This window comes from Callospermophilus lateralis, chromosome 10 (assembly GCF_048772815.1).
Source record: "Callospermophilus lateralis isolate mCalLat2 chromosome 10, mCalLat2.hap1, whole genome shotgun sequence".
Taxonomy (NCBI): Eukaryota; Metazoa; Chordata; class Mammalia; order Rodentia; family Sciuridae; genus Callospermophilus; species Callospermophilus lateralis.
This window is the reverse complement of record NC_135314.1, coordinates 124,819,329-124,840,389: the sequence shown is the minus strand read 5'-3', so window position 1 is coordinate 124,840,389 and position 21,061 is coordinate 124,819,329. Positions and strand designations below refer to the sequence as shown.

The window sequence follows — 21,061 nt, the reverse complement described above, 5'->3', positions numbered from 1 at the left end:
ATGAATGAGACTATAATAGTGGGAGTCATGAGCTTCCCTCCTCTGGAGGAGTCTGATAGAGGCTGGCTTTTGCCACCTGAACACGCTAACTTTCAAGGTTTCCTTCCATTTTAAGAATTAGCATGTCAGAATCAGAACTTGACCCTGGGCGACCCATAACTCCCTGAAAGGCTACAACCCTTTTTGGTTTCTCTTTTGTTCCCTTGACCTTGAATTGTTGTCTTTGAAACTGGGGTGTCTTCTCTGTACCTGGAGAGAGGCAGGATATGTTTCTTGTAGAACTGCATGAGAGGGCCTGGAAGATTCTTTTTGCCCCCCCCCCCCCCAAAAATGGAATGCATGACTCGTGACTATTCGACTCATATTCCCTTTCCAGCTGTGGTCTGGATGCCATTCTGATCTACAGTCTCTTTAAAAAGATGAATAGAATTATGACAACTTAAAAAAAAATATATATCTGTGGTTCAGGGAGGAAACTCTTGGTCATTTCTGAGGAACTGTGAGATACAGGACTTCTCCATGGGCACCACTTTCTCTCAGAGGATGGCAAGGAGATAGGATTCCTGGTCATGCAGTCGCTTGAAGGCCTCATTCCCACCCACTGTCAAACCCTCAGTCCATACATGCAGTGAGGACTTGTTCAGTCTGATCCAGATTGTTGTCTTCTTTTAAAAGAAACTTGGGAAAGTGTCTAGCATCTGAGAGTTCACAGTAAACTATGTGCCCGGTGGGACCAGACAGCTCCTACACTCCTGAGATTCTGAGAGAGCGTAGTTTCTTTTCCACCTTCAAGGATGTCCTTATTTGTGTGACCTTCATCCCTGGCATGTCTTGGCCCAGGGACCACCAACCAGATCTCAAGATGCAGAACATCATTGTCCTGGCTTTGGATTCCTGTCCTGATCTCAGTCTTCCTATTGGCACCTGCCTAAGAGAGAATCACCAAGCTCTGGACTACATCAGAACATGCTAAATCAAACGAGTGGCTTGGGGCATTTCAAGTCCTGAATGCATCAGTTAGAAATAATGCAGGCCAGAACAAGGAGTTCTGTGAATGTCATGCCCCAGGAAGGTCTAGCCTTACATTATCCCAAAGATAGAAATGTGTTCCAGAGTCCTTTGACTTCAAGAAGATTTAGATAGACTTAGAATTCTTCTTTCTTAAGAAAACACCTTGGAGCCTGCCCTAGTGGTCTGTGGCCTAGGACAATGATTTTGCAGCAGACATTGCTATGGAGAAACTCCCTCTGACACTTGACTGGGTCATGAAAAGGGCCCCTACCTAGAGGCTTGGGAGGTCCTGTATAGGAGGTCTGCTGCAGGCCTCATGTTCTCCCTGCTTCAGGGCCTGATGCTCAAGCCTTCTGCCCAATGTCTTTCTTTTACTCATTGTACAAGTGTGCACAGAGTCACGATTTCCCTTCTAGAAGATGAAAGGAGGACAGGAATTCCTGCATAACCACACCAGGCACTCCTTTGTACATGTAGAGCACACTAAGGCTCAATGTTCTTCCACTGACTTCCACACGAGTATGAAGAGGACAGTGTCCCTTCCAAGTCCCTAAGCACACTGCCTAGCCCTCTCCAGGCTCACAGGCTTGACCTTTACCAGCCTTGTCAATCCATGGCCTCTGTGGATGTTGTACAAGTGCCACCGTCCTGCAGATTTTGAGCTCCTCAGGATGGACAGCAGGGATCTTGTCCACAGCCTCACCTGCACAGCACAGCTCTTGGACAGGTTGGTCACTCAAGAATCTGTGAATGACTACAGTAAGTGACCCATGGAATCACACTGTGGCAGGGACGGCAGTTAGCCCCTGTTTTCTGAGTCCAGTGCCTTTACATTATTCTGGGAGGTTCTGTACCAAGGCTAGAAGAGGGACTTGTAGGCCACGTTTTTTTTTGAGATCACATGACCTATGGCTGTCCTTGACTTTGAGTGTCCCCAGGGCATCTCTGCAGGGCAGGGTGCTTTGTATTAAAACTTGCCTCTCCTCTTGGGCCACAAGTAAGAGATTAACTGGGTATCCATCCCCCATGTAGGCAGTGACCACAGAGGGGCCCATAGCACACTCCTACTGAACCATGCCGCCTCCAGTCTGCGGGGCCTCACCCTTCCTACAAGGGCTTCTTCAGAATCCCAGGAACCCTGGACTCTCAGACTTAGGCTCAGCCCAGAGAGAGGGGCTGCCTCTTTTCCCAGAAAGTGGGATCCACTTCCTCTCTCCCAGACAATTAGATCCATTGACGAAGGAGAAGCAAGGAGTTCTTTCTGTAAACATTCATATTTGGTGAAATGCATAACGCTGGGCTCTTTGAGGCTCCCCAAATCCCTCTCAGCAGGGTCCCTCCTTGTTTTGACTAATCATTTCTCCTTATTACTAACTGTTATGATTAGGGGAATTGCCTGAGCGAGGCCCAGCGTTTCCAAGACCCTAATGAGCCACACGTGCAGACTTGCTCAGCCCCGTCCTGCAGCCGCGGCTGTTCTGTTTCTGCAAGAAGCAGACTGAGGTGGTTCAGGCTGAGGTGGGAGCTTCCTGTCTACCCATGAGCCCCACCCCCTGCCCAGCCCACCTGGCTGCTTTTGTGTCTCACCTGTGCCTTACACTGTTAGGGACCAAACCTGCACTCAAGTCTTGCTTATGCCATTTGCCAGCCACATGATTTGACCCAGGTTTATTTGTCTTTCCTCATATGTAAACTGAGTCCACCCTTCCAGGATGTTGGGACTACTGGTTTTATTAAGTAATAAACAAAACATTGCCTAGCACTGTACTTTGCATGAAGGGTTTATTATTAAGAGAAAATTCATAATTGCATTCAGAACTCTATTGAAATGGAAACCAAGGTCATCTTCTGTTGTTTCAGATGCTCCTACAGAAATCTCCAGGGAAATGACCTAATGAGGGCACCGGGTCAGGGTCATGTCCATGAGGAGCTACTGATGGTACATAAGTCCTTTTTCTTTGGTACCAATATGACTGGACCCAGGGGCACTTAACCACTAAGCCACATCCCCAGCCCTTTTGTATATTTTGTTTTGAGACAAGGTCTTGCTGAGTTGTTCAGGGCCTCACTAAGTTGCTGAGGCTTGCTTCTAATTCTCAGTCCTCCTGCCTTCAGCCTCCTAAGTCACTGGGATTACAGGCCTATGCCACCACACCTGGCAAGGAGTCCTTGCTTCAGCCCACTAGGAGGTGAGGTCTGTTGATGCCAGGTGTGCACATCAGTGTGCAGACCTTTGGCTAATCAATCACTCAGTGACAGACAAGCCACTTTGCCTCTCTGGTCCTCAATTTTCTCATCATTAAAATGGGAATAGTAAGATGCACAGAATTGTGCAGACAAAAACAAGTTATGTAATGTCTGTAAAAAGACATTTTAAATATTTTTAAAATGTTTTAAAATTATTCAGAACCTGCCTTTTCTCCTCCCCACTGCTGCCTCCCTGGCTCAGAATGCTGTTGCCTGTCACTAAGGTGACTTCTGTGGCCTCCTAATGGTCTGTCTGCTTCTGTTTTTATCCTCTCATATCCTGTCCTCACAAGGCAGCCAAAGTGGTACTTAAAAAGTCTGAACATGTCATTCCTCTGCTCGGAGACCTCCTTACAGTAAAATCTTACTGAGAGTAAAATCCCCTCAGCCTGTGCCCAGGACCTATATATTCTGCCTACTCCACTCCTCTCTAATCTATTTCTTTTTCTCTCCCTTTTGATCACTGTCTTGCAGCCACACTATACCCTTCATTGTCCTCCAAGTAAGCTGACTGCATTTCCTCCTCAGAACCTTTGAATAGGCTGGCCCTTGGTCTGGGGACATTCCCTTTAGATATTAACTTGGTTCCCGACTTACCACATTCAGGTCCAATGGCCTTTTCTCCAAGAGAGTTCGCCTCCCCACCCCAACCCACCATCACCCATCTCCCTTCTCCTGCTCTATTTATCCTCAGAATCTAGTCACTACTTACAACATAAATTTTTCTGCTCAATGAAGCATCACCTGACTCTTCCAATAGAATACAAGCTCCATGATGGCAAGCATTTTGCCTGTATCATTGTATTTGATATAATAATGAATTAGATGCACAGACACTATTAGATAAGTCATTTGGCAGGCACCGTTGTAACCCTTTATGTACATTGCCCAACTGTTAGCCCTTTATAATGCTCCTGCCAATTATAATTATTGCCATCCCAGTTTTACCAGCAAACATGCTGAGGCCTAGTGAGGTTATGCCAAAGCCTGGGATTTGACTTGGTTTCTTCTGAATCTGCACATGTGTGCCTCCCCTCCCATATCTGGTGAGTTGCTCCTGGGGTTCACCTTCAGGTGACTCCAAAATACATAAAAGTGTCCCGAGGAAGATCATGCTCACATGGCTTCCAGGAAAAGTAAGTCAATACGATTTCCCCAGGTTTCAGTGCCCTCTCCTTCTTACCCTAGGAAACATCCTACACTTTGAGAAAAAATAAAGAAACCTCAAAAGATGCCTGAGCTTGCAAAAGGACAGTCATCAATCAGCCTTTCAGCCCCTGCTACCCCTGGACCCCAGCATGACTCCCTGACTGTAAGGAATACGTCAGCGCTCCAGACACACATCCTTCATATTAAGCAAAATGGTGTTCACATGTCTGCTGCTCAACACTCACAAATTACAGATAGTCCTTGATCTGTTTTCTTCTCCCCAAAGACCTCAATCTCCTCCAAACTTCTTCTCTTTTATTTTCACTAGAGATTGAACCCAAGGCTGCTTAACCACTGAGCCACATCCCCAGTCCTTTTTATATTTTATTTTGAGACAGGGTCTCACTAAGTTGCCTAGGGCCTTTCTAATTTGCTGGGGCTGTCTTAGAACTCGTGATCCTCCTGGCAGCCTCCAGAATTGCTGAGATGACAGGTGTCCGTCACCACACTTGGATCCTTCCAAACTTCTAATGTTGAGAGAAGGATGTTTTTGGCATTCTCTTAATGACTCACCCATCTCCTCATTCTGATGCCACCGTTTTCCACCAGGTCCCTGATGACTTTTTTCCCATTTGCTGTTATGGCCACAGGAGTCCCACCCTACCCATGACAAAACCTGACCCCCCCTTCTGCTCCTAACTCCTGTTATTGTGGTGTCATTATGGAGTCTGGCATAGCATCTTTAGAAGCCCCCCCATTACCACCAAGGAAACCTCAGTGAAGGGGATGGGGAAGCATGCAGACTCATGTCTCTCTCCAAGGTCCTGAACCAAACCTTTGCAGTATATCACACGCTTTCCTCTAAAACTTTACTATTCTAGGTTCTAGTCTGACCTCTCCCAGGAATTTTGCACTTGGTAAGGTAAAGGCGGAAGAGGAAGAACTCCCAAATATCATGTGAGAGGAGGGAGAAAAAGACAGCTGACCTCAGGCTGGGGTGTGCCATCTTATAAATGGCGCTAGAAAGAATAAAGAAAGGTCTTGTTTTGGCATTGTTTGCAAATAAACAATTATCAAAGGAAAAAATGAAACTAAGCAGGAAGCTCAATTCATGTTTATTTGATAATTCTACTACAGGTCTGCAAACATTTCCTCTCCTGACTCATTTTAACTTCCAAACCATCCTGCTTTTCTTCCTGTATGTTGTCTTTAAGGAAAATGTAAGAAAACCTGCCTGGTTTGATTTTTTTGCCTGCTTTGCACCCACAGAAGACCTCTTCAGGTCTCTATTTCCCCATTTCCATGTCTGCATCTGCTCCTTGAATTCTATCTCTTTCCCTGTAAAATATTAAAGACTTTTCACCTTCTCCAGGAAAGCTTCAAATCACTCAGATGTGGTTTACTTAACTAACTGTATCTTAGTGAGCAAAGAGGAAAGAGATGTCCTGGTAGAACCATCATTTTGGAGCATTTCCCCTGGATCACACCACCCATGTATTCACATACTGTCACACCACACTCTTTCCCATCATCCCTCTCCCTAATATTATTTTCTGGCCTTTCTTTCTGCCATTTCTTAACCTTCAGTCCACATTGAAGATTGCAGTTATTTTTCCAAACTACAGTCTTGACTCTTCTTAACCATGAGGATATTACACGTTTTGAACTCTCTTGATCAGGAGTTTTGCATATTAAATGCATTTCTTGGCTCATTCCAAGACTCTTTCTTGGCTATGTCTAGGTTCTAATCTGACCTCTCCCAGAAATTTTCCTAAAGAGAGACATAGTAGAGGGCATTATTTTCCATTGGATTGAATAAAGTGTTTCCTTGTCTTTTAGTCAGGGAGGTCAATGAATAGATAGATACCATGCCAGTGTCAGACAACCTCTTAGGAGGCCAGGAAACAGGGGCCACAAGTCCAGGAGGTCATAAGAGCTGGACACATTCTGGAGACACAGCCTCATATTCAAGGGTAAGATTCTGTCCCTTTTGGGGCATGTTTTCTTGGGCTTAGTAACCTAGAGAGTATAGATTAGGGCAGGGGGTTTCCAAGGTGTTTTCCCCCAGGTATAGCTCCCACTTTGAAACTAGAACCCCCAAATATCATGCCTGAATGTGTTGATCTACATTAGTCTTATCTTTTCCCCAGTATCTATAATATAACTTGTATCTCTAGCATTTACTTTGATTCTTAACTATATGTGTTCACAATTCCCAGTATGCCATAGGTATAGGGTCTTGCATCTGAGTTCCCCAACATAACTTCCTCATCTTCATAGTTTTTAGAGTGCTCAGCAGATTCTGTGCTCATGGATTGACTGAATGAAATCAGTCTTAATTAGATGAGTGGCTCAAGGTTGCAGATAATCTAATAATGACATACTAATAGTGTTAATAACAACAGCTGATATTACTTAATTCTTCAGCTAAACAATGTGGGCTTATTATCTCATTTAATTCTCAGAATTACCATTTGTCAGATGAGGAAATTGAGCCTTCAAACTTTACTTTCTAGAGGTGGTCAACTTGGTTGCCATAAACATTTAGGGGGTTCACTCATTGATCACCCAATCTGAAAAATTATATATGTCTTTAAATACATGTTCATTTTTTTTTCTAAGTGAAAGCTTTGTTACTTTCATCAGAGAGGATCCATATCTGGCCTGATGCATAAGAGCACAATCCCAGCCAACATGTGGGGTGTCCCAGGAGAGTACCCCCTTAAGACTGTTGTAATCCTCATTAGACCCCCTGGGGAGTTATCTAAGGAGGCAGACTTGGTGGTAGCAAGGCACAGTTAATAGAACCCTCTCTGCTGGGCACTTTTTACCAGTCTGATATTAGTTTCTAAATTCTAACAATAGGAGCTTGTCCTTATTAAGATTGCTGATAAAGGAATTAGCTATCTTCAGCATATTTTCCCTGTGGTTACTCTAGAGTGCTCTCATTTCTAACGTAATGCCTACAGATAAACTCATCGGCTCTCTGCCACACACCCTGTGTCTCCATTCTTAACACAACACAAAACAAAAAATCTGGCCCAGACCTCATTAAGAAACAGCAAGGTTTCTACCTCAAGATGGCAATACACTGCCCGGTGGCTCTAAAAAGAGTCTAGTTAATTATTTGAAGTCCCAATAACAACCATGCTCCATGTGGGCTGAACCAACCCTTCAGGCACGTCCTAGAAGACATTGGAGACCCCTTCCCATAACTCAGCACCCACCATGCCCCCTCCTCATCCAAACTAAAAATCACTGCTCAACATTTCCCACCCTTCCACAGACTCAATTTCCCTAGCCCTTTGAACAGAATGTGTTTATCAGTAAGTGTGGCAACAGATCAGAGAGGCTTCAAAAATCCTGTCTGTGTGTAATTAAGAAAAACAAGGAAGTAGGCAGGGAGCTCAGACGAGGAGTCTGTGGTGCTGAGCCCTGCCACAGCCATCACAGAGGCTTTTGCTGATAGAGATGGCAAATTTCCTACCTCTTTTGGTGGCTTCCCTCTGTGCTCACCTTTCTAATGTTTTTGTCTCCTTCCTAGGGATGTTTCTGAGGCACAAATTCTGGGTGAATACTTCCTGCAAAGAGTGGGGCCCCAAACCCGGGAGGCCGAGCTGGATAGAAAGTAGTTCTAGCAACCTTCATCTAGGGAGATTTATGCACAGGCCAAACCTGGCATGGTCCAGCTCTTCATTCAGGCAGAGACTGGGCAGACTACCTGCAGGAATGTACCCATCTCATCAGGATGCTGGAGCACTGACACCTGGGGCCATTATTGTGTTTTAACCACTGAGACATGAGGCCTGGAGCAGGCCTCGTGGGAATAAGGGACAGACTTCAGCATTGTTAGGAGACCATCTGAGCCCCAGGACTATTTTATTTCATAGCACTTCTTCTTGTGTGAAATCTTCTCATTTATCTCTGTTTTTTTTCCTTCGATCCTGTCAGTTTCCATTCACCAAAGAGAAACACAAGCTCCATGAGAGCAGAAGCTTGCCAGTCTTGCAAGAGCCTCCCAAGAGCCTAGAAGAGCGCAGGACATACTTGTTCAAGGAATGAATGAATGAATGAATGAATGAATGAATGAATGACTAATGAATGAGGCCCCAGTCATTGTTATGGCCCAGACTTGGCTCATCTCCACCATATGCACAGGCCCCTGTTCTGTGAGCTGAACACAGCATGCCAGGGGACGAACACACAGCAGGACATGTTGGGCTCTTCAAGAGATGGCAAATTTCTTAACATCTGTCCCTGCTCCTTGGTTGAAAAGGATTCAGATTTATTTATTTATGGACTTAGCAACCACAGCCTCCTCTATAAACTTGCATTCATTTCCTACAGATGCACTCATTCTGAGAAGCACCCAAGAATGAGAAGGGTCCAGGAAGTGCTTCATGGGAAGTCTCCATTCTTATCACGAATCACTCTTTTGTTCCTGGTCAGTTGGGAGCAAATGGACAGAGAGTAGACTGATCAGGGCAAATCACCACCGTTGCTCCAGATCAGGGACAGGGCCAGACACTCCAAACCCACTCTTCACTTGCTACCTTTTTCTCACCAAAGCCTTTGCCACTTAGGATCACAGGCAGTGGGTCCTCACTGCGATTGCTGCTTCAAAGCCTCCCTCAGGCCCCTCTATGTGCCAAAAGCAGGGCGTTCTGTCTCATGCTGGAAAAGGGGTACACAGATGGGGCTGTCAGCCATGCACACAGAGGAAAAGTAGAAAACCATATTGCAAGGGTCCTCTGCAGGTAATCTGCTATCTGGGCTTGGGACAAACCAGAGACAAACCAGACACCTGTCTCTACCTACCAAAAGGCTGGTATAGTAAGGATACAGAGAAGAGATAGAGACCCTTATAAGGTAATGATGGAATCTAGAAATAGTTTTATCAATCTTATCAATGCTCAGAAAAAGAAATGCATGCCTGCTGGGCTTGAGAGAAGGTTCCTAGTGGAATGGGTGCTGGATTTCTAAGAGTGAGCAAGAGTTCATTAAGCAGATAAAGAGGGGAAGGAATCCCAGGAAGAAGGAAGAACATGGCACAGAGGCTCAGAGGTATGACGAGAGTTTAGTTCATGCAGGAAATTTCAAGAATATTCCTATTAGCCATGGGGGTAAGGGGCAAGGGCCCAGGATGTGATTGACATCAGCAAGACCGGAGGGAAGTTGAACGTTATGAAAGGGATCGGGGGTAAATATCCCAGATAATTGGAAGGCTGAAGACTTTGAGCATAGGAACACTTGGGTCTCATGTGCATTTTAGAATCTCCCATTCTGGCAGAAGAGAATGGATCTGAGAGATTGCAGAAATGCAAGAGCATTGACTAGGAGGATTTGTCAATAGGGCAGGAAAATGGATGAGGCCTGGAATTCTGAGACTGTGGGGAAATAGAAGAAAGAAAATATTTGAGGAAAAGGCAGTGAAGCTGATAGATTGTGGTGATGGTCCATGACCTGGGGAGGACAAAAGATGTGACGCCCAGGGCCTCACTGGTGACGACACAAGGTGTCAAGGAAAATTAAAGACTGAATTGTGTTCCCTGGATTTGTCAACTAGAAGTCCAAAATAAAAAGGCTGTCATGGCGAAGGAGCAGGGAAGTGACCAGGCTCCAGTTGGCTCTGCAGGGAGAGAGGAGAGACAGTTTCTTCTCTGAGAAAGCTGGCTGGAGAGTAAGGACGAGAGCGTAGGAGGTAGAGAGATGTGAGGGGATTGGTGTTTGGACTTGGGACTCTCAGCTATGCACACTGAGGGTCCTCTGCAGGTAAATTGCTGGAACAGACTAAGACTTATGCAAGTTTAAGAGGAGAAGCTGGAGTTAGGGGAGAGGGTGAGGTTGAAGCTCTGGGGAGAGAGGAGATCCCTGGAGGAAGGATGGGAAAGAGACATGGTCACTTTCTCTTGCCTCTCCGGGGATGCAACATATTATTTTTAAAAAGATTTGCCCCACACCCAGCATACAGTGGGCACTAAGAGTATACATTTACTAAGGATGAGAAACTGTGACCTTTGGGTGAAGCTAGGCTGTCTGCTTTGTGAGACAAGCAACAATGTCATTGACAGCTGGGAGCTTGTGGCATGAGTGTCATCAGTCTGAAGCAAACAGACGTGTCCAAGACAGGCATTGACCAATATGGATGTTAATGAATTGTGCAGTGTTTGGCAAGGCCATCCTGGCCCAGTAAGAGTCCACCTGGGACAATACCAACTGCTTTCCCAGTACTACCTGTGTGCTGATTTAAAGAGAGATGGATGTTTATCCCTGGGCAGATGGGTAGGGAATTCTTGCACACCGTTTGCAAGACTTCAGTAAAAATGTTCCATGAATTCTGCCCTGTCACAAGCGTGTATGAATGCTGTGCTCTTGCTCAGGCCTAATGGGCTTTATATAGTACTGTACTGATTTTCTTTCATGTTTTAATAGAATCTGATTTAATATTTGCTTTCTGCTCTAGCTGGTGCTGTTGACTGATTCAACACCGAATCCTTCCCTGGTGCCCCTCGACCTTGTTGTTATTCCCTCATTTTGCGTGTTGGCATTTGATTCCTGTCTACAGCATGAATCACTTTACACATGTCTTCGTTCAGCTGGCGATGGTCACGTGCATGAATTCTGAATGCATTACTATCTGGAGAGGCTGCTCCAGCAGACCCGCTGTTAGGAAAGGGGTGGGGGCTTCCGGGCAGGATTCATTTCCATCCATTTGACATTGAGAAGACCAGCGCTCATGCTTGGGAACCTGAGGCTAGGATCTGGCAGGAAGTCGTCCAACTTCATCTCAAACTACCCAGCGCCGTGACAGTTCATTCAGCAACATCCGGCTCTCCTACAAAGTATAAAGCTTTCCAGAATTTTGCAACAAGACATTTCCTCTTCTGCTGGATGGGAACAGCCATAAACAGCTGTTTTGGAGGGAAGAAGCTGCCCTCCTTGAGTCCCAGTGAGACTGACTGGCTTGGAGAAGGAGAGTGTGTTCAGAGCTGGGGTGTAGTTAAGAACATGAGCTTTCATGCTGGCTTCAGTTCCTACAGACCATATGATCTATATCATATTAGATCTTTATGTAGATCTAAATCTAGATGTAGATATCAGAGCCAGTCTTCTCTATAAGCTTTAGTTTCCTAAGTAATTGTGATAATTATTGCATCTTCCTGGTATGGTTCTTGAGGTGTGTAAACGAGGTAATGCATGTAAAATAGCTGAGAGTTCCAGAACACACTCTTCTATGTTTTTCTTTTGTTGTGAGGTCAAAAATTGTGATTGTCTGACTCTTCTTCTGTCCAACAATGCTTCTTGACTTCATGCACCAAAGTTGGTGCCATGTGAATATTCATCTGTCCAGGTGCTCTTGCAATCTGTCCTACAGGAAAAAAAAAATCCCAACCATAAAGTGCACACCACATAGATCTTAAATTGTGTTGTGCAATATTCCAGGATCTGTTGGGGCTTTTGGATGGGGCTGCTCATATCCCACTACCCTTGACCTCTACTCCACTGAAGACCAGGGATTCAGTAAGCCTCCAATGTACACACATTTTATTAACCCCAAATCTGACTGGAGGATATGACTTGGTCCAAGAACAAGAAGGTTGAACTCACATTTCTTAGCACATAGGGCTAAAAGAAAGACAACTTCAATGGGGATGATCAACAGGGGAGTTTGGAACAGGTTGTCATCTCTATCCACCATTTTTTTTTTTTCATGTCATGAAACTGGAGCACAGATATGTGAGGCTGAGGAAGTGGGTGGAGTTTATGATGAGGGTGGGAAGGTACCAGATGCAGACCAGAGAGATACTGGACAAGGAAGCTTGTGGCTAGCTTCACGGTGCCCACCTTTGTCTCCCTGCAGGTGTCCCATCAGGTCCCCGCAATGTCATCTCCATCGTCAATGAGACATCCATCATTCTGGAGTGGCACCCTCCAAGGGAGACTGGTGGGCGAGATGATGTCACCTACAACATCATCTGCAAAAAGTGCCGCGCAGACCGCAGGAGCTGTTCCCGCTGCGATGACAACGTGGAGTTTGTGCCCAGACAGCTGGGCCTGACCCAGTGCCGAGTCTCCATCAGCAGCCTGTGGGCCCACACCCCCTACACCTTTGACATCCAGGCCATCAATGGGGTCTCCAGCAAGAGTCCCTTCCCCCCACAGCACGTCTCTGTCAACATCACCACAAACCAAGCGGGTAAGTCTGGGAGTCTATGTGATCCTTCTCTTTGAGGCTGGCTTTTCACCCAGCTCTGGGTAGGGACATGGCTGCAGCCATCTCCATTCTGCCAGTCTGCCTTCAGGCCTCATCCCAGGGGTGAAAGCATCAAGTGGCAGGCAATCGCAGCCATGGAGGAGGCAGTTGTCATGTTTGGACTTTGAGAGTGCACAGGAGACTAGAGGATTTTCTTCTGTCCAGCATCAAAGCAGAGATGTATATCCAAGCTAGAAAGAGCCAAGCGCTCTGCACCTAGCCAGGACTCACTCACTAAATGCTGTTGGAGAGATGAATAGGGGATGGGCAGACAGATGGACAGAGGGGTGGACTAATAGATGTGTGCACTGATAGATGCACAGGAGGGTAGACAGACAAAAGAATGGGGTGAGTGCATGGGAGAATTGCGAGACCTTGAGAACAGAACCCCAATGATGCTTTAATGGAAAACCTAATGAAAGCCATTTCCCACAAATCATATGATAAAAGCAATATTGCCTTCATAAGTTGTTTTTCAATTAAACTGTTATTCAAGACTGAATTCCCCTTTCTAGCTTGCTCACATGAATGCTACAATGTTATAGAGACCTCAGATAGGTGGCAATAGATCACTCCCAATGGCAGGCACATCTCTGTGCCATGCGCAACTCAGAGCACATTTTCTTCTCTTTATTTCTTTATCTCTTACTCTTCTGATCTTTTCTCTTTATTGCTTTTCACACCTCTTACAACAACAATCCATTTCTTTTTATATCCATTGAGCCAGTCCATCCATGCACTAACTCACTCATTTATTTACTCATTCATTATTAAGAGGCAATCATTTAGCATCCACTCTATGCCACGCTGTGGATTAGATACTGTGACAGACACAGAGATACTTGGAAACGCTCGTTCCTCCCATGAAACTCATGAACTGGAGAATTTGCAGGACTCAAACTATAGAGCCGCAAGATGGTGTATCCTAAGCATTGCGTATGCTGTGCCCCCGCGGTGAATACCAAGGGAGATAGAAAAGAACAGTCTCTCCCCTGTGTGACCGTGCAACCTGCAGAGGCGAATGAACACCACATCTGCAGGCAATGGGGGTCATAGGCAGTAGACCATGATCTTATTTGGAATTATAGATTTTTCTCAATCACCGAATTCTAGAAGGACAGCTTGTTAGTAGAATAGCAGGAGACTGACATCTCTCTGTGCTCTCTCTCCCCCTGAGCATCTCCTCTTTCCCACTCCATCTCCTTCTCTCCTCGCCTCTCCATCCTCAGCCTTGTTCTGCCTGTTTAATACCAGGCATCTTTGATGCCAGATGATTCTTAGGTTTAAGCTGTCAGAACTGAGAAGAAAAAAAAGGTGTTGTAGGAGTTCATAGCTGTCCAGATGGCTGCGTTGTTGTTGTTGTGTGTGTGTGTGTGTGTGTGTGTGTGTGTGTTCATGGGGTGTGTTTGTATGTATGTGCGTGGTCACGTGTTTACATGCATACGTGTATAGTGAGAAAATAAGAGTAGAAGTGTAAAAGGCTCCAGCTGGTGACCATATCCTTGGTGCCATGGAGACAAAGGTTGTGGTGGTCCATCTTACCCGATGAATAGGGAGTGGTAATTTCTGCATTATGTTGAGTGAGTAGTATAAGCTGCCTTTGTTAGGAGTATTTCCCTTGGAGAGTTTAAGGCAGAAAACTGGCTGAAATATTTTAGTGTCCCAGCTTCTGGGAATAACAATCCTGCCAGGCTGTCATGTAATGCTGGGCTTGGCCGTCTTTTCTCTCTCTCTCTCTAAGCATGTGCGAATAAACCTGCCACTTACATCAGTTTGCTTTTATTTCGTCCCCTCCCTTCTCCCTTCCCTTATCCTGCTATTCCCGAACCTGCCCATCTGCTTGTTTTGCCATCTGCACCTTCCCAGGCTGCAGGGGAGCTGAGGGACCAAGGCTTCTACAGGGGCCCTTGCATTACCAAAACTCAAAATATTTGTTTTTATCCTCAACCACTTGCTCCTGTGCAGACACATGTCTCGTGCCCTTTGTTCTCCTTCTCCCAAGCCCTTTTTATTCTCAGTCTTCCCTGATTTTGTAGTCTCCATCTCCATTTTGATCTCCCAATGTATGATTCCTTGTTGGTGATGCTGGAAATTTGACATCAGAAAGTTGACAATCAGTGAGAGAAAGATGCAACTGCTTCTTGGTGGTATGTGGTGCTCTAAGACAAATATCACAAAGACCAGTGGTTCCATAAATTCATGGTCTGTGAGCTTTGGAGGAACCTGGTGATGTCACACTGGTTTGGTAAAGACATATGAATACAAGTTGTCTTCATCCAGCACTTACTGTTGTTTTCAGGTAGAAAACATTAGAATAAACATTTGAGCCTATATCTCTGCAAGAACTGTTTAGTAACATGAGCAGAAGCTACACGTTTTACCAAAGATGGATGAGAGACTAAATAGCAGGCACCATGAAAACTGAAGGTCTCAGATCCACTGAGAATGAAGCCATGGCATGTCTCATCCCTTCCCAGCACACCCTGAGCTCATGCACTCTGGGTGAGGCCTAGGGTTAGCTTCCCTCCCCGGCCTCGTGGTAGCGTACAACCCCTGTCAGTGCCTGTGGTCACCACCATCCCAGTGTGTGGGTCATGAGATGGCAGGTAAAGAATCTGACCAGGAGTAGTCCCAGAATCAACCATTAAGTCAACCAGTAAGTGTACTGAGTGCCTACACTTCCTAGAATTTTGGGTGGGTGGGTCCTGACTGAGGAAGAAATGAGTTATAATTACTGTCCTTGACCCCTCACATGTGTGCTACTCTTGAGTTCACAAAGAATTTTGGAGTAGGTGGGACTCATTTGATCCTCTTAATTACTGAATAACGGAAATCATTGTTCCTGTTTTTCAGATTAGGAAGCAGAGGCATAAAGGGATTTGGAGATTCTGGGATGATGGGGTGCTCAGAGAATCTGGGGAATTAAAGTAGGGTCACTAGGATATCATCTCTTTTGTTTCTACCTTCCCCAGGCCTGTCCCCAAAAGGGACAATCCCTCTGTTCACTTTAGTGTTCCCCATTTTAGAGTCTCCAACGACTGGCTTTTCTGGACTCCAAGAGTCGTGATCTAGGAAAAAAAAAAAAAAATTGGGGGGAGACTGTGATCATCTTCTGGATCACTGGACTCACAGTGCTATAGCTCTTCATGCAGAGGTGAACTCAATCTGGAGGTCACCAAAGGGTCTGTAGAGTTCAGAGACTTGGTCTCCATCTTCCATCACAACCCCAGGCACATACACAGTGGCGGCATTCAAGTACTTTTCATTTGCTTAGGAGCATGAGAATTGGATCCTCCTCACCCAGGCTGTAGGCAGCGGTGGATAACTGCCATTTTTAAGCACCACCAGCATGCCTACCCCCTCCAAGTTCTTTACAGAGATGCGATGGGTCAGATAAAGAAACCGGAGGCAGAGTGCTTCTGGAAGTTGCTCAGCATCTTACAGCCAGAAAATGATGTTTCTGGGTTTCAGACTCAGGTTTGTGGCCATTTTATCCTCAGCCTGATCAAAAAAAAAAAAAAATCACATTATGGCGGCACATGTAAGTTATAAGCTCTCTCTAAGCTATTGCCACATAGCTGGGACACTTTAGCTGTCAAAAAATATGTCTATCATCTTTGGTCAGGGTTGGTCATGAATTATGCAAGCCTGGATTTACGTGAGGTCTTCGGGGATGCAGCCTCACACTGAATACAGCTGCCAGGATTTTAAAATAGACCAGATCAGGTGGAACTCTCTCTGTTCCAGTGGCCAAGAGATCTGCAGAGACATTGTTACCACCACTGACTCCCACAGTCACTCTCCGACACCTGGCTCTAGATTCAGACTGATGGCTAGATCATCCAGCTGTCAGAGAGAATTAAGTGGATGACAAACTTTACCTCTCTCTTTTGCCAACTAGACTCTGAGTATCGGAGTTGGGGAAGGGGATCTCAGAGGAGATCTTTGCGGGGAAGACAAATCAGATCAGTGAGTGCTTTGGGACCACCTTAGCCAGAGTAAACAAACTCCACGGCTTGTGGGGGCCAGGCAATATTGGAAAAGGGGCAAAGCAGGGCCAATATTAAGGCAATAGCAATCCGTGGGGACTGCAGGGAACTGAAGGACACAGATGCAATCACTATCCGGCTCCCACAAGTGTTGCCTGGCCCAGCGCTGCCTAATTTTTATAAGCTGAAAATCCAGATTTAAAATGTTGACAACTGATTAGAAAATTTTAGAGCACTTGAGAGCCAAACAAATCCAATTCTGGATTTGGCCTGTTGGCTGTGGTTTGCAACCTCCGATTCTGAGGGCTAATCTGATTTACCCAACCCATCAGGATGAGTGGGCTGTCAATGCAGTCTCATTCCACCCTGGGGCAGTCATCTTCCTCACCTCTTGGGCTCATGGCAGTAGAGGTGCAGTGCAGGGACTCTGGGATTTGGTTCCCCCTCTCTGCTCCCCTCATGATTCACGCAAGTTCATTTATCTGCCAAGATCCCTCAGTTCTTGCCTGTAAAATGAGAATCATGATGCCTGCCTGCTAGTTCTGTGGTGACAAGCAAATGAGATAGCGGATGGAAAAAATCACTCTGTGAACCATGCTATGGGCTGGGAGATTAGCATCCTTTCTGAGAATATGTCCTAAGCCAGAGAGCCACGTGCTGGATTTTTCTCCCTAGGCTGTTTCCTTCCAGAGCTTCTCAGTCTCTTTGTTTGGGACTGATGTTATCTGCATCAGATACATAATAGATCTCTGCTTGCTCTGTGCTGAGAGAAGTGGGTACCAGAGAAGATGATAGTCAAGTCTGCATCAGGATGAGCTCATGATGAGGTTAGGACCAGAGCCCAGAAACTAAGTACCTGGCACAGGATGCTCCTGCCACTCAGAGGAGCCCTTCTGTCCACCTTGTGTTCAGAGAAGTAACACTTTTCCCCTGACTCTCAGGATTCCATCAGCTCAATTTATATCTGACATTCACATCAGGGACAGTTCACGTGTGGCCTGCTGTGCCAAATGCATGTGAAATACTATTTTCTGTGCCCACAAAACACACACACAATCCAGTACTTCATATTGTTTTTGAAAAACAATACTGCTTTTATTAATAGTCACAAACCCCTCTAGTTTGTCCATTTTCAGGCATTTTTGAAGTTCTTATAAAATTAAAGTCACTCAACTACACTCCTTTTCCCACAAAATAATTACCTAGACCATCAATTCCTCCGAATTCATCACCTAATTTACATTATTCCTTGGTTAAATATAGTATTTGCATGCATAAAGAATAATCTTTGAATATGAAAAGGAATTTATGATATTGCAATATATTGAGCTCTTTGGAGGAAAGATATTATGTAAATCTCAAAATTAAATATTAAAACAATATTACACGCTGCCTGTAAAAATGTAGAGTGTTAAGATCCCATATGCTGAAACCAGTTCATTTTTAAAGACTGGTCTCATTGGAATTTAGCAGGCAAAATTTGCTCCAGAGCAGAGAAAAGATTGAGTCAGAACTTTAAAAAGACTAGAGCAACTTTCAACTTTCGTTGAAATGAATCAAGAAAAAAGTTTGGAGAAGTAAATAAAATTTTTACCATTCTTAATTCAATTTCATAGTTCATTTCATTGCTTTTTCCCCCCCTAGTTAAATTCTAGAAAGGCTGTTTTTGTTGTTTTGTTAAGTCCTAGTTTTGAGTCCTGGCCTGTTTGCAGAATGGCATGATGTCTGTGGAGCTGAGGAGGTCAGCAGGTGACACTACTCATGACCAGGCTTGTGCCCTCTCAGACCCATTCTCTGGGCAGCCTTGGGGTTCTCAACTAGATGATGGGTTCTGCATATAGAAGCAGACTTTCTCACCTGCGCCAGTTTCATGAGAGAGGTGCTGCATAGCGCTAGGCGCAGAGCCTTGAAAAATATTTGCCAGGTGGTCCCCACAGACAAGCATTGTTACATTATATAAGTGTTTGGTGGGGCTCTTATAATCAGAATGTGTCCTGGTGGTCCCCAGGGGGCATCTTAAGATCCATCCCAGATCAGCCATATGACCAGATCTCTGCCTCTGTGGTTCCTACAAGGAAAATGTCAGGAATGATGCTTAATATGATGCTATAAGCCTTGATCCCCACAGAGGAACACAGAGAGACCCCACCACCCTCAAAGAGGGCTGGTTGGGCTATTTAAAGACTGACTTTGGAAATGCATTCATTCGCTCAACAAAATCTTTTTGACAGCTTTCTAAGTGCTGCCTCAAGGGTACCTGCTTCTTAGGGGCTCTCATTCACAACAAATATTTATTGAGATGACCTGTGTGCTACGCATGGCTCCATATACCAGGAACATAGCAGCAAACAAAGCAGACCCAAATCTGTCCCTTGGTGGAGCTCCCATTCTAGTCCATGGCGCCCACTGAACTGGGATCAGAGGCCCAAGCCAGTCACAGAGTGAGTGGGGTCTCTGCTCGGATGTGACTCAAGGGGTCCCAGATGCTCAGCTTGGCTCTTAGGACCATACTGTTGCAGGAGTTAGAAGTAACCACATGCAGTTGCTAGGGTGCCTTTCAGTCCTGGGTGGTTACTTCTCTGACCCCTCTTTAACTTGTTGGAAGTCCACATGGGGTTCTTATAACCCTCAATTGCAGAGGGGACACTGGTTGGATGAGGAAATGGTAGTCATTTGCCTGGGGCCTTGGCAAGGAGGGTGGGAGGGAATGGGGCTCCTGGTGATCTTACCCCTCCACACTCCTGTGTCAAGTCAACTCCATGATCAGACCAGGCCTTCCAGAAGAGCTTGCCCTGAACCCATCTTATTGGTTACGGCACCCCAGCTTCTAGCTAGATGCCTGAAACGTAGAAAGCCCTCAATAAATGTTCATTGAATGAGCTAATAAATTATTAACTAGTTGCACGAATGCATGCTCTTTCTGAAATTAATCCCGGCATCAGCAAATGGTGTCGTTTCTGTACTCTGTGGTTTTTTCCCTTCATTGGGCATCTTTTGTTGCGGGGTTCTGTTGGAATTAAAGTCCTACATTCTCCCAAGCATGGGTGAGATCTGGGGCTTCCTGAGTGCACTGTCTCCCCAAAATATGGCTCCATGGAAACCGCTCTGCTCTGACCTGGCCTGAGACCCACAGAAGGGGACCCAGCTGCTTGAACCAGCCCAGTCGGGGGTAGTTGGGATGGCATTCCAGTGCTGCTTTCTGTCTACCTGCATGCCAGCTCCAGGCCTATCATTTACCCAGCACCATCCATGTTAAACAGGCAGGAGCACCGGGGGTTTTTGAATGCAGCAATTAACAAAACAGTAATCAAGCTAAGTGTTTAATTTCAGAAAATTAACATCTTCTCTGAGCGGATGTGAAAGATGGGGGAAAAGGTACGTTAAAACGTTCCGGGTAAATAAAGGCCATGCTGGACCACAAATATTTTCCAGCACAAGGGAGACTCTGTCAATTCCCCAGGCCTTGGGATCCGTTTTCTTCCAAGAGCCAAACTGCAGGATGGTGGCTGTAGAATTGAGCCTTAGGATTTTATCATGTCTTTTCTTTTCTTTTTAAATTTTTTTGGGGGAGGGGACAAGGCATAGAGTAAATGCATTCCCCACTCAGAAGCATTTAGGAGAGGCAGACCCCAATCGTGTCCCCTGTGAGTATATCTGTCTATGGAAAATTCCCAGCATGGTGCTATCCTTCTCCAAATTGCACCAGTTATAAGTGCGGCACAATGCATTCTTGGATGCGTGTGTAGGTCATATTTCTCCTGGTAGATCTCCCCAGGGAAAGGACCAAGTCCCCCTCTTCACAATGACCCCTGGACCTCAGCACTGTGTCCTCTGCCTCGATGACCTGGCTGGCATTACATCATGCCCACGGCCTGGAGCTGCCTCATAAACCAATTAGCTGGCATCTGCTTGCATGTGGGGAGGAAGCCTGTAAGGGGTGGGCAGGCACAGGGCCAGGTGGAGATGAGGACAACAGGTTCCACCTTGTGTCTGTTCCCTCAACTGATGGCCTGGATGGGAGTGAGTGCCTGGGACAGAGGACGGGGAAGGCAAGGAAAGTGTCTCTGTCCGAGGGACGCTGTGAGGTCTGAGGCTCAGACAGGAAGCCGTGAGGCTCTGGGACAAGGTGCCATAGCAAAGCAGGGGAGCAGAGCTGTCAGGATCGCGTTAAGCCTGGCATTGCCTGAGGAAGCCAAGGAAACTATGCACTCACGGAGCTGCAGGAACCCAGGGAGGAGACTGACTGACAATCTGCCTTAATGAGCAGCTTTCCTTGCGGGGTCTTGCAGGCAGCTGACATGGAGAACAAAGAAAAGCAAAGCAGGAGAACCAGAGAAAGGTTTGCAACTCCCAAGGAGACAACCCCGGGGTTCCCAGAAGTCTTCAGGGACAGCCCCCAGAGAAGATGGGT

At 45.8% G+C, this 21,061-nt stretch overlaps 1 protein-coding gene across 1 annotated transcript in view; it reads left to right on the top strand.

The window, feature by feature from the left end:
- Ephb1 (EPH receptor B1) overlaps positions 1–21,061 on the top strand; it is a 280,914-nt gene that overhangs the window by 159,414 nt on the left and 100,439 nt on the right. The window contains exon 4 of the mRNA XM_076867077.2: positions 12,269–12,604. Coding sequence (XP_076723192.2) covers positions 12,269–12,604 — 336 coding nt within the window. The remainder of the gene's footprint in view (positions 1–12,268; positions 12,605–21,061) is intronic.